General features: G+C 41.6%; 1 protein-coding gene across 1 annotated transcript in view; it reads right to left on the reverse strand.

Annotated features, from left to right (window-relative positions):
- Nucleotides 1-1977: 1977 nt before the first annotated feature.
- Nucleotides 1978-14133, reverse strand: part of LOC110551045 (olfactory receptor 2Y1B-like) — a 39432-nt gene continuing 27276 nt past the window's right edge. The window contains exon 2 of the mRNA XM_060363791.1: nt 1978-4711. Within this exon, the coding sequence (XP_060219774.1) occupies nt 3030-3965 (936 nt within the window). The 5' untranslated portion in view covers nt 3966-4711 and the 3' untranslated portion in view covers nt 1978-3029. The remainder of the gene's footprint in view (nt 4712-14133) is intronic.

Below are 14133 nucleotides of genomic sequence, written 5' to 3' on the forward strand. Positions count from 1 at the left end.
TAAACTGCTTGCTGGGACTCGAGCAGTTGACAGCCCCAGCTCCAGCACAGCCTGTCAACCCACACCCATTTTTCTTTTCTAACGTCCTCACAGTTACCTAGACAGCCTTCAAGAACTGTCTGTGGAGGGCGCTAAAGTAAGAAGTCCCATCTGCATCGTTCTCCAGAGAAACATCTGTCTGGCTGCACCCTTCTCAGGAGTATTCTGGAAGTCTCTCAGGTCACCTGAGGGAAATTGACTCTGCATTTCGAGACATGCTCTTTCACAGGTAAATTGAAGCAAGGCACTCTGTCTGGGAAGCTGGCTGAGGTCTTAAGGTACAGTTTAGTACTGTGAGATGCATTCTTACCTGTGAACCATTACTACTGAGTAACAGTATACTTCCTTTGCCTTCTCCAGGAAAAAAAAAATAATGTATTATCTTTCATTATTTTCCTATTTGGATTGAAAACAAGTGGGAAGGGCATTGATCGCAAGGTGCTCATAGCTTCTTGTTTGGAGGCGGGACTCTGAGTCTACCTCCTCTTCTCAGCGTTGGGAGTTTGGCTGGTTTCAGCCTGTGTAGGTCCTGTGCAGGCTGCAACAGTCGATGTGAGCTCTTTTGTGTGTCCATCTGAAGCCCTACCCTTAACCAAGATGCTATTTGCAATTGATGCCCCCTGAGAAAGAAGCCATCAGTTTGCTCCAATGGGGTGTCACTGGGTATATCACCCAGACTCCAAGGCAGGCTCTATGCCCAGGAGTAGTTTGCCAATATAAAAGAGACTCCATGGGGTGTTTTGGTGTGGATGTGCTGTGTGCACACACTTTCTGTTTTGTTTTATTTTAGTATTTTTGTCTTAACTAGGGTTTTGTTTTGTTTTGTTTTGTTTTGGTTGGTTATTGATTTGATTTGGGGGTTTTATTTTACTTCGTTTAGAGAGAGAAAAAACAGGCAAGTAAGAAAGTGGGAGAAAGTGGGTGGGGATGGGAAAGAATATGATCAAAATATATTGTGTAAAATTTTTAAATAAAAGATGCTCACAGATTGGGCTAGAGAGATGGCTCAGCCATTAAAGGGTAAGAAAACAACTAAAAAATGCTCATAGACTGTAATCATTAATGATTGTGTTAAATCAACTTCTCTTCCTGTGTTATATCTGCTAACCTTTTCCTTGCCAAAGATGAGCAAACTACACAATAGAAATTCCTATCAGAGCAGAACTCAGCATTTGAGAGGCAGAGGCAGAAGGATCTGAGCCCCTACATAGAGAAAGGAAAAAATAAAGACAGAAAGAAAGAGAGAGAGAGAGAGAGAGAGAGAGAGAGAGAGAGAAAGAAAAAAAGAAAGAAAAAAAGAAAGAGTGGAAATTCTACTAATACTTTAGATTCTAAATACTTTAGATTCTTAAGCATAGGCTCATGCTCTAAGTTGTCTGTGACCAAGAAATTAGTAAGTAGGGCAAGCCATGATTAAAATGAGAAACCTTCTGTTCTGAGCATAAAAATCTTTCCCACTCACTCCTAAAAATATACACCAATGCAGATAAAGTAGAAGAAATGAACAGTAAGCAAAAGTGGCTGTCTCCTGAGACGGTTTGCTTCTTAATTGCTATATAAGGTTTCATGGCATCAAAATCTACAGTTTAACCAGTATGCTTAGAGAAATAAGTCACTGAATCATCTTTTATATTATTCCTTTTTAGACAATGTGCCAGGAAACACGTCTGTACACAGCTCCAGTGCTTATGCGAAAGAGTTTCTCTATTTTTTCATAGCCAAATCCTACGACAGAGGAGGTGGAAGTCTTTAAGACCAAGATATATTGATGGAGCTTGTTTATTAAATTTAATCATTGACAATTCCAAACAAGTATATAATGCAATCTGATCATAGTGGTGTGTGTGTGTGTCTGTGTGTGTGTGTGTGTGTGTGTGTGTGTTTGAGAAAAGACATTCTAGGCTACTTTATTTTGTATTTAACAAGCAGAACAGGAGATGAGAATTAACATTTATTTGATACACATTACACATAAAGGCTGATAAGGTCATCGATATCATGCTCATTACAGGAAAGGAAACTGAGGCTTAGGTTATGTAGATGCTTTGACCCCTTGGAGTTCCAGGAAGGTGTAAACTCAAGCATAGATGATAGCAAAGTCCTTGGCTTTTTAGCAAATATACCAAGGGCATCAATGGGAAGCTGTGGTGCTCTGAATGAGAATAGCCCTCATAGGTACATGGATCTGCATACATGGTCTGCATTTGATAAAACTTTTAGGGAAGAATCAGGAGGTGTGGCTTTATGGGAGGAGGTGTGTCACTAGAGGCAGGCTTTGAGATTTCTGCATTTAAGTAAATGAACTCGTGTCTGAAAGTCACAAATTCTATAAAGCAGCTCTGTTTATGATCTGATCACTTTCTCCAAGTATCACGAAATAATAAACAGTGTAAGAAACCTTTGAAGTGGACTCTCCTACAGCAAGAATCTGACAGGATCATCAAAAAATTAAAAACAAAAACAAAAGAAAAAACCAGTAAACTCATGTCCTCTGCCTTGGGTCATACTGCCAACTATGCAGCAGCATGACTTTGCAGAGAGCCATTCAGAGTTAATTCTCTCACTCTCAGACACCCCCTCCACAGCCCCTCACAGCGCACTCTTCCAAACTACAGTTTGTGTGTGTGTGGGGGGGGTGAGTGGGAAGCCGTGTTACAATGCTGAGCAATGACCAGACATTTACCTAACATGCACCATAGGAACACCTCACTTTCAGCTTCTTCCAAAGAAAACACCAAGCCTGGTGTCTACTGAGGGCAGATTTATTATTTTTGGCAGCTTCATAAATATATATATTGAACTTTGATCATTTTATCAAAATTATCTTTAACGTTATCTTTTTTCATCTCCCTCTCTTTTTCAACAAAACTTTTCTTCTCCACAAGTCAATAAGGATTGTTTTCTAGACTGACCAAAGGGCTCAGGTATCCTGGAGCCATGGCAGAAAGAAATTATTTATTTATTTATTTATTTATTTATTTATTTATTTACTACCTTGAGTCTGTGCCTCTCCCTAGCACCTTCCACAGAGCCCCCTTCACATCCTTGTTCCTCAGGGTATAGATCAGAGGGTTGAGCATGGGGGTGACGATAGTATAAAAAAGAGCAACAAACTTTCCCTCATTCTCAGAATAACTGTCATTTGGTTGCAAGTACGTGTAGATGGTTGAGCCGTAAAACATGGAAACCACAAGGAGGTGTGACCCACAAGTCCCAAAAGCTTTTCTGCGGCCAGATATTGACTTGACCTTCAACACAGCCCTGGCAATGTGTGCATAGGATCCTAGAATCAATGTCGCAGGGAAAACCAAGATTATGGCTCTCGCCACAAACATCTTGGCCTCTGTTCCAGCCGTGTCCTTGCAAGCCAACTTGAGGAACACAGGCATCTCACAGAAGAAGTGATTCAGCCGATGGCCACAGAGAGGCATGGCCATCATGAGGCCTGTCTGGATCAGAGAGTTGACGAGGCCTGCTGCCCATGATGACATGGCCAACGCCTGACACAGAATGGGATGCATGATGGTGGTGTAGAGGAGTGGACGACACACAGCAGCGTAGCGGTCAAAGGCCATCACCACTAGAAGCATACTCTCCGTGGAGCCCAGGGCAAGGACACTGAAGAGCTGGGCCACACACCTTCCATACGTGATGGTATGGTCATGCCCCTCAATATTGATTAGAAGCTGGGGCACAGTGCTGGTGGTGTAGCAGAGGTCCAGGAAGGAGAGATGGGAGAGGAAAAAGTACATGGGTGTGTGTAATCGAAGGTCCAGTTGTGACAGAGCAATGATGGTGGTGTTGCCAAAGAGTGTTAAGGAGTAGAAAATCAAAATGTAGATAAAAAGAATGAGTTCTAGCTGAGGCCAGTCTGAGAATCCCACCAAAACGAAACCTTTATCCAAACTGGTGTTGAAGCTTCCCATAGCCTTTGACCTGCACAGTAGCAGGAGACAATTCAGGGCATCTGATGATGGATATTCACAGCATCCTTCAAGTAATCATAAATCAACTATTTTATTATTCAATTCTATTTTCTCCAGTCTTTCATTCTTATTTTTCTCTTCCATAAACTGAACGTCTCTGGATTAGAAATGATGTCATCTTTCTTTCAACTATAGCTCAGCTGTTTGTTTCAAGACGTTGGTCTGGCCCTTTAGTCTTGTGGATCTGACCTTTCTTGTTGAACAGTAAAGAAGTGCTTTGAAAATCTAGGGTCTACATACACACCATAAATGTTCTATATTATTAGAAAACTTTTTTGTTCCTTCCTTTGGTCTGTGTGTTAGCTTGTTTCAGATTTGAATCCAGGCTTATCCAGATGGATCACAATTTTGACCCCTGGGTCCTCATCTGCCTCCTTCTGCACTATGGATGTTGTCAGTGCCCCATCCTAGAGGCTCCCTCGAGGTATCTGCCATCTATCACAGAAGACTGAGAAGCAGTTTCTTTCCTTTGAGGGAAAAAAATAGCAAGAAGTGTGTTCCTTGTGATGAATAAGAATGCCCTCCCCCAACCCTGCTTCTTCAACTAAAAATGCCCATCATTCAACTCCACAGAAAAAGCTGTTTTCACCGCTCTATCCCAATCCTCTTTAAACTATTTCCTTGTAGCTCCTCCTGTTCATTTGACGATGTCCATGCTACATGTCTTTGCCCCACCAGGAGTTCTTCTGTAATAGAGGACAGACCAAATAAAAAATTAAGTATTGGTGCTTATCACAAAATAATAAATAACGAAGAAACATTTTCACCTGCTTTTATGGCACTGAGGGCGACAAATGAATGCTACTTTCATTAAAGATACACTTTGGCTAATGAATAAACTTTTTTCAGTTAAACATGAGCCTTTACCCTTTTAGATCTCATGAAAATTAATGTCCCATAAGCCTGCAGAGTAACTGCTAGCCCACTGGTAGACAATGGAATCATGATAGGCATAAACTATCACTCTCCTCGAAAGCTGGATGCCTCTTATAAAAATATAAATAAGATTACACAAAAACATGCCAAAGAGAGAGAAAAACAGAAATGTGATTTCAAAGTCTAGCCTATGATTAGAAACTTAACTGCTTTTTTTTTTTTTTTTTGTCAAGTTTACCAAAGTAGAATATTGTCATCATTGGGTCATTGATAAACTCAAGCTTTTAGGTTTGTATCATGTAGCCAAAGATCAACTCTATCACAGACCAGCTGTGCCTCCTACTCTGAAATATAAGCTTCTGTGAGTCTCGATTTAGTTACCTGTAAAATAACAATAAATAAATAAATAACTTGCTGCAAACAAGTTTGGTTGTGATTACATGAAATAATGGGCCGTGTGTATTACAGAAATTGGTTTGTTCTTATTATTAACACTGTTCTGCCTTCATAACTAACAGTTAACTCATGCAAATGAGGCTGCATAATTCACTCAGCATTGCATGTACAGCTCTCACTGCAGTGGCTGGAAAGTAACTATTAAACAATACTATTGACTGACTGACTGACTGACTTACTGAATGAATGAATGAATGAACGAGTAAATCAATGCATTTTTAACCCTGGCCCCATGTCTGGTGTACATGAATGTCTCAGGACATCTGCACTGTTCCCCACTTAGCATAGGGTTTGTTTGTTTGTTTGTTTGTTTTTTCTATCCTACTTATGTACTTCTAACAAAGGTTATCTATCATGGCATATAGAAATGAATAATATATTTTCTTGTATTTTTATTTTTCAGGTTTGTGTGTATGGATGTTTTGTTTGCATCTATATCTGTGTACCTATGTGTTCCTGGTGCCCACAGAGTCCACTGAAGAGAGCATCAGACCCCATAGGACCAGAATTACAAGTGATTGAGACCCACCAGGTGGATGTTGGGAATTAAACCCAGGTCCTCTAACCACTGAACCATCTTTTCAGTCCCCAGTGAATACATTTTCAATCAGCAAAACTTAGTGCTACAATTTTAATACGACTAACAAATGAACAATGATCCAAGACATTTCAATATGATAAGACTCAGAGCCTCAATCAGTGATGATCATTTTTTAAAGTCTGGATAAATTTGAAGCAGGGGCTTCAAAATGTTAATTTTCAACCCTTGCAGCGAGTCAGCTAGATGCTCTACCCAGGACTTGATACCCTCAAGGAGCCAGGGCTAGACTGGAAGACCCGGAGGCATCTAGCTCTCGAACCTGAAACCTAGAGACGCCCAGATTTAGAAGCCAACTTTAGAGTTGCCAGGTTAGGACTGGGGGCAACCCAGAAGCCACCCTCAATTGATAACCAGCCGCAAATGAAAATTTAGTTTTCTCAAAGAGTCTCTCTGGGGAAACAAACCACTCTGGAGGGTAGGATTCATCCAGCAGCAGATGGCCAACAGAAAACTAACTCAATGGCTTATTTGGAGGTTCTTTGCCTCATGATGTCTTGCTAGAGCATTTTTTAATCTTATATTTTATGGCTATATTTTTATGACTATCTTCTTACCCTACAGCTCTTTTGCATATATATTATGGCTTCCAGCTTAGGGTTTTTAGGGAATTCCAGAGTGTGAGAACGAGTGGATATCTGTGTCCGTATCTATTTCTTGTGCCGTTTCTTGGGCTCTTTTCCTTCTGCTTATTTGTTTTGTCCTATTCTGATGTGTCAGTTTTTGCTTTATCTTACTCTGTTCTGTTCTATTATTATTTCAGAGAAGCCTCTTTGTTTTCTGATGAGAGACAGAATGCAGGTGGATCCGGGTGGAAGGGAGGGAGTGGGGGAGCTGGGAGGACCAGAGGGAAGGAAAATGATAATCAGGATCTAATATGTGAAGAAAAAACTCTATTTTCAATGAAAATGGGGGGGGGAGAATCCAACCTATGGCTATAGACTCTGTGACTGGAAGCTTAGTGCACTGGTTTACCCGCCAGTGTCCCTCATGCCTGTGTAATCCTTAGCTTCTGGCATTAGTGAGCAGCCACTGCAGGTAGCAGCAGGCTGCCACACAGGGCAGTAGACAGAAGCAGGCTGCATTGGGGAGCAGAAATCAGCAGCAGGTAGCAGCTAGCCTTCTTCTGGGCAGCCAAGGGAAGTTCTTCTCTTCTGCCCTGAGTGAAAGTGATTGCTAGATTTTTTTTTCCCCAAGGAATGTGATGATGAAAATCTAAACTCTAAAAAGAGATGTAGTTGGACTAGGCAACAGGAGTGGCGGCACAGCTTCCTCAAAGCATCCGTCGGGTGTTTAAAACAGCGAGCTGCCCGGTGGGAAGCCTGACTGGCTGGCCCCGAGAGGCAGCACGACTGGATGTCCTCTGCTCCAGGAGCTCCAGGAAGCTAGGACCCAGGATCTCTATCAAGGATGCAAATTTTCTCAGCATCCAACATCTCGCTTATTTAAAACCAAAATAAACGTGGAAAGGTCTGTTCACCACATATATACAAGGAAAACTAAATAAACACAGTAGAATGTGTGTGTGTGTGTGTGTGTGTGTGTGTGTGTGTGTGTGTGTGTGTTTTAAAACAATAATAATTAGAGGCCATGAATTTGGGAGGGATTGGGGGCATGGAAGAAGTTGGAGGAGAAGGAGAGATGGAAATGATATAAATATATTAATAGACATTTACAAAAAAAAGAATAGTTTTTTAAGTATACTTACAGTAAAGGCTTATTTTGACATTGACAGTACCTTGCTCTTGGACAAATACACACAGAGTCAGCTGGATTGTTTTATGATCTTGGTTATAGCTGGAAAATTGTATAATGGAGGATATGAAGTTGCAAGAACTTTAACTAGGTCACAGAATGTAGATGATAACCCCATATAGCCAAAGAAATATTAAGAAAGAAAAAGTTGAGTGTGTCATACCTCCAAGTACATTACAAAGCAACAGTAATTAAAAACAATAAAACACACACAATTGCTATTCCTAATGACACTGGGGAGACACAAGAATATAGAGTATTCTCTCACATACATAATGCTGGTAGAAACATATTTCCATAAGCAAAGACAGCAACTATCTAACACCCATCATTAAACTGAACTCAACAATTATAAAAGCAGATAGCACCATTTGCAACACACCATGGAGGCCCGTTAGAGACAGTACTTTGCTCTTAGACAAATACTCCGAGAGTCCCTGGATTGTTTAATGAGCTCAGTTATAGAAAGAAAATTGTGCAAGAGAAATATGCAGCCAGAACTGGAGACAAAACTTGCATAACCGCACTATACACACAAGGTAAAAAAAATATGATGAATGTAAGAGAATAAAATAACGGCTGCTGAAAACACAGCTCGGGTGACAATGGGAGGCTACGAAGTGCAAGGATACTTAAGATTTTAAAAGTGTTTAGATGCCTAACAGTGCAAAAAAACAGGTATAAAACTGTACAATTTCCACAAATCTTACTAAAGGGACAGAAACAGTCTACTTATTCCTGCCATAAATTCAAGAGAGAAAGAGAGAATTAATGCAAAACACCGTATGTGCTAATTTACACAATCATAATCCTGTACAAAATCACTTCTGCTCTCATGAGCGTGTTTCAAAGAGAGCAACAGCTACACAGTTGACCTAACAGTATCTAACTGGGCTCCAACATGGTTCAGTCACAGTTTACATGTCACCTCCTATCAGACAGCAGTTCTCCACCAGCAGTGAATGGTTCCTCAGTGGACTATGGTGACGCTGCAGACAGTTGGGGCTGATGCAGTTGACAGCTAGTTTATAGGGCTAAAGAGTGTTGCAGTGTGGCCTGCACCACACACATAACTGTATCAACACCATGACACACACAAGAATGATGTGGGTTTGAGTATCAACTGTGCCGAGAAACACTTCTTTAGAGACAGGCTTTGATTCTCTCATCTGAGACAACCACTTGCTGTAAGAGCCTCCCAAACACTGTACCTCCACACACAACCTGTCTCATTGAACTTTTTGTGCAATTTGATTATTTACCTGCACCACCATTCTAGAGCTTCCAGAGAGCGTTGCTGTGAGTAGCATATAAGCAGTTATAATGTTAAGATGCAGAAGGAGGAAAGCACCGGAAAGGTCCTCCAGTCTGCAGCCTTTCACCTGCACCAGCTTTCAGAGGTTTGTAGAGAAGGACTGTCCTGAGAATTCATTTCAGCCGTATTTAGAAAGTGCGATGTGGAGGAAGCCCTCTTCCTCAGCCATGTGGACAGGAGTACGGTGGTGAGAAGGAAGACACTGTACCATGCTCTCTAGGAAAAGGTTTCCAACTTCCACATTCTGTTGATTTCCCTCCTACTGTCTAATCAAAACCTTGACGCTTGCCTGCCCACTTGTGAGCCTTTACTTTTATTATTTTTGAGATTAAAACATAATCACATCATTACTGTCTTCCATTTTCTCCCTCCAAACCCTCCCATACACCCATCCTTGCTCTCTTTCAAATTCATGGCCTCATTCTTCATTAATTGTTGTTGCATGTATATATGTATATTTGTGTATATATGTATACATATATATGTAAGTAAACATATATGTATATTTATATACATGTATGTTCCTAAATACAACTTGCTTGCTCTGTATAATGTGACTCATATATCTGTTTTCTGTGATCAAATGGCCATCAAAAGGGATGAACATTTGGTGTTAGACAACTAATTAGAATGCTTTTGTGTGTGTGTGTGTGTGTGTGTGTGTGTGTGTGTGTGTGTATTTCTCCTATTTTCTAGTCCCCAGGACCCTGATAGAGTGGAATGATTTTCAGAAGAAATATCCAAGATATTCTTCAATCTCTCCTAAAGCTGATGTCAAGGACACCCTGTTTGCCTCAGGCATCTCACCCTGCCTGCCTTGGACACACTCCTGCTGCATTTATAACATCTCACTAATGCCTCACAGTGTTTCCCCGTCCCTCCCTGGGCTCCTAGATGGGAATGCTCACATCCACTTCTACTGACCTCAAAGGAAGACCTCAGCCTCACCAATTCCCTCGGATTCTCTCTCCTCTCTGGAGAAGTTGCACATTGCTCCTCCTGTGCCCTCAACATTGGGCTTCTGGTCAACTCCACACAGTAATCCTACCTCTCACAAGCTAGGAGGCTCCACTTTAGACAAAATGAGAGAGCAAACAGGCAGTGTTAGGCTTCATGTAAGCAGCTCTAGTGCAGAATATGAAGGGTGAGAATGTTCTCATGACGGGATCACACAATCATGACAAGGCCCCTTCCACACGACAGGCCTCCATACACTGACAGAAACTACTGTGCTTTGTGAACTTTACTGGATCCTTGGACCTCCAGTGAAGGTGCAAGTCTCAAAGTGACCATTTCCTTAAGAATTCCCCAAATCTCATTCCAGCAAAAGGAGAAAATTATGTCAAGCTGATATAACTGTCCTGGAGCAGCCATGTAAGACTTGCAGAGGATCCCTCTGTATTTTCAGATATTTAAGAAAGTATACTGTCTGATGCTTCTGTGCTGATCAAAGGACTGTGATACCAACCGGTCATCTAAAAGCATCCTGCATGAGAAATGGGTGCTTTCACTGCACATTTGAGATTAAAAACCAGGGTGCATAAAAATAGGTGTGATGGTTTATATACAAGCTTAAATATCGCTCATAAAAAAAAAAAAGAAGAAGGGGACCTTTCTTTGTTATTCTCCACAGGGCAGAATGAGGACCAAAGCCTGAAATGTAACAAAGATCAAACAGTGGCCAAATATCAAGAAAACTTGAGAAATTAAAAAAAAAAGCAGTCTGAAAGTATTTTTCTACTCCTAAATTATTTTTTAAAATGGAAACTCTATTGTTTATCTCTTTAAGAAACTTGACAGTTGCATGTTTGATACTGCTGGTGGACTTGAGTGAGATCACCTGTGATGTCAGAACTCACGAGCCTGTGCTCATCTCCCAGTGCATGTGGCAGGATGTGTGAAGCTGTGTCTGCTCATGGCTTCCATAAATAGTAAACTAGTTTGCAGTGCTGGGAATCAATCCACATGCTCTGCAAGCTTTCTAACACTGACCTACACTGTCAGTAATAAAGTACTTCATATCAGAAATGATAAAAATCCATCCTTCAACCAATACACCAAGTTAATAATATTGTCTGGCTGCAGTGGAACTACTTTTGAGCAAAAACCAAACAAAAATAGAACAAACAAAACAAAACAAACAAACAAAAAAACAATCCAACAATGCCCCCACCCTTAAATCCAATGTCTCAGGCTAGGAGGAGATTCAGCAGATCCCTTCCTAATCACCCTCATTACTAAAGCAACCATCCTTCAGTTTGAACTCAGTTCTCTTTCTCTCTACACCTAACTATGTAAACTTCTCATCAGTCCTTAGAGAACTGAGCTCTCAATCAAAGTTGAGTAGGCACTAGATCTTCTACACATTCTGCCTCAGTCTGCTTCCACACACTCAATCATTCTCTCTTACCTACACCATCACCCTCTCTAGACAAATCACACCACATTCCCTCCATGCCCTAAGCACTTAGGGTGATAGTCAAGGCTGCTTTATGAAATATTTAACAATAACATCAACATTTTGTAGTATAAGACCAGAGAAGAAAATGAGCCTCGTCACCTTAATTACAATTCAAAGTCTGAAGGAATGAATTTCATTTTAGAGTCTGACTCCCCACACAGAACACTGCCTCCAGAGAAGAATCCTCTCCCATCCTCAGCCACTGTAATCCATGGTTTTGCATTTAGTCTCATCAGTTCTCTCACTGGTTCTGGTCTCTGTCGCCTTGTCCTGGTGTATATGATTTGCTTTGCATCTTATGTCTTAGGCATCAAAGAAATTGAATTTTAAAAGGGACCATGAATCCAAAATACCCCACACAGTTTGTACTCACCACCATCCGAGGAAAGAAAGCACATGTGTTCATTTTCCTCAACCCCGATGGCTTCTAGATGATATGAAACCCATTCCACACTGGTGTCATCTAGAAGTCATGGAGAAGACCTATTTCTCTTTGGCCCTAGCTGCACCTGTGGTGAGAGGGCTGGATCACAGCGATGATCCTAGAGAAATCATGCTCACCTGAGCTCAACTTCCCCGGCAGGCTCACCTGCAGAGGCCCATAACTGAGGGGAAGGAAATATCCTGTTCTGTTCTCTCATTCACCACCATAACCAACTCTCCCTAGACAGAAGTTGGCATATCATCCAACCTGACCCTAAGGCAGACTGTACCATGCCCACCCTTGGGGCCTTGCCTGGGCCTCCTTAATAGGAGTGGAAACATGACTGTTTACTCAAGTGTGGCCTTGGAGACCTCTGGGGTCCCCTGAGCCAATGATAATTAACTGAATGGTTCTCTATCTGCTACCCTCAGCTCTTTCTGTCCCACATACGATGCCCAATACAGAATGACCCATTCAGGTCCTTAGAACACAGATTTTTACATGGCTTGTACAAATCTATATTACTATGTTGCTCATACTTCCCAAACTTTAACCCAAAGACGATCAGCCTTTCAATGAGACCATATTCCACGTCTCCCAAAACACAACCAAGTTCACGATACTCCAGACGTCTTCTTTCCATGGACTTTTCATCTAAGTTTGTTCTCACGCAAATGGATTGCTTATCCAACTAAACATTTTCTTGGTTACAAATTTGATGTTTTGTATTTCTCTCAAACAAATTCTACTTCATATATTAGTAGCCCTTATTATTTTTAATTTTTTAATTTTTTATATTAATCACAGGTTATTTACTTTGTATCTTAGCTGTAGCCTCCTCCCTCAGTCCCTCCCAGTCCCACCCTCTCTCCCTCATCTCCTCCATGTCCCTTTCCAAGTCCACTGATAGAGGAGGACCTCCTCCCCTTCCATCTGACTCTAGCTTATCAGGTCTCCTCAGGACTGGCTGCATTGTCCTCTTCTGTGGCCTAGCAAGGTTGCTCCTCCCTCGGGGGTGGGGGAGAGCCGAAGAACTAGCCATTGAGTTCATTTCAGAAATACTCCCTGTTCCCCTTACTAGAGAACCCACTTGGATACTGAGCTACCATGGGCTATATCTGAGCAGGGGTTCTAAGTTATATCTATACATGGTCCTTGGTTGGAGAAACAGTCTCATGGAAGACCCCTGTGCCCTGATATATTTGGTCCTTGGGGAGCTCCTGTTCTCTCCAAGAGTAACCCTTATTTTATACCCTGGATTTGTTCACAGCAAAGGTAAAAATTAATGGTATTATTTTTTAAATCACTGTATGTCAACCAGAATGCCTAGGTGAGATGTTGTCAAAGTCCAGCACTGTATTAGTGAGCTTCTAGAAGAGTTTAAATCCTGATGACAGTTCACAGGAGAAATGCTAAGCTTGTCCTAAGCTGGACAGATATGCCAAGAGCATGTAGCATAAACTTAACAAAGGTCACAGATCATTTGCCCAGCCTAGGGCCTTTCAGCAGCCAATGGAATTCAAGAGCCACAGTGTTAGCCTATAGCCAGAGCTACACAGAGAAGCCCTGTTCTGGGGTTGGAGGAGGGAATGGACTCTCACAAGCCTTGAGATTGCTGGGCACAAATTTCAATAAGAGGAATGGGCTCCTTCTCTGAGAGTTGTGGGCCAGGGAAGGCCCTTGAGGCCTCATACACTATGATACTATTGTTGATGGTGTTTATAGATGCTAGAACCAGATGGTAATTCTTTATTACTGAAGACATTAAAGGCTTTAGTGTGAGACATGGGAAATAAGCTAGGACTAAACTGGTACTTCCTTCCCTGTTAATTGCCTTTTTTTGATGCTAGAAGGCATCACATTGGCTCCTGGAGGAGAACTGTCAGCAACAGTTCCACTCAGGAATGAACTGCTTGTGCTGTGTTTCCAAAACACCAGGCAAGCTGTGCCCACTGGTGTGATAGTGACACACTGTTGTGAGTAAACAGCTTCTCAGTTGAATTTGAGGTCACTCCACGGCAGGGACCGCAAACGGTGCTAATAGCCAGAAAGAGGGGCTCAGAGGCTCTAGTGGAGAAGCTGCGGCAATTACTTTCTCAAATGAATAGAATGTGATGATCATATTATCTTCCAAAAGTGTGTATGTTTATGAGTGTGTGTTTGTGTCTGCGTATGTGCATGTGTGTGTGTTCTCACCTATAGTCCATTGCTTCTGTTGGCTTC

Source organism: Meriones unguiculatus, chromosome 11 (assembly GCF_030254825.1).
Source record: "Meriones unguiculatus strain TT.TT164.6M chromosome 11, Bangor_MerUng_6.1, whole genome shotgun sequence".
Taxonomy (NCBI): Eukaryota; Metazoa; Chordata; class Mammalia; order Rodentia; family Muridae; genus Meriones; species Meriones unguiculatus.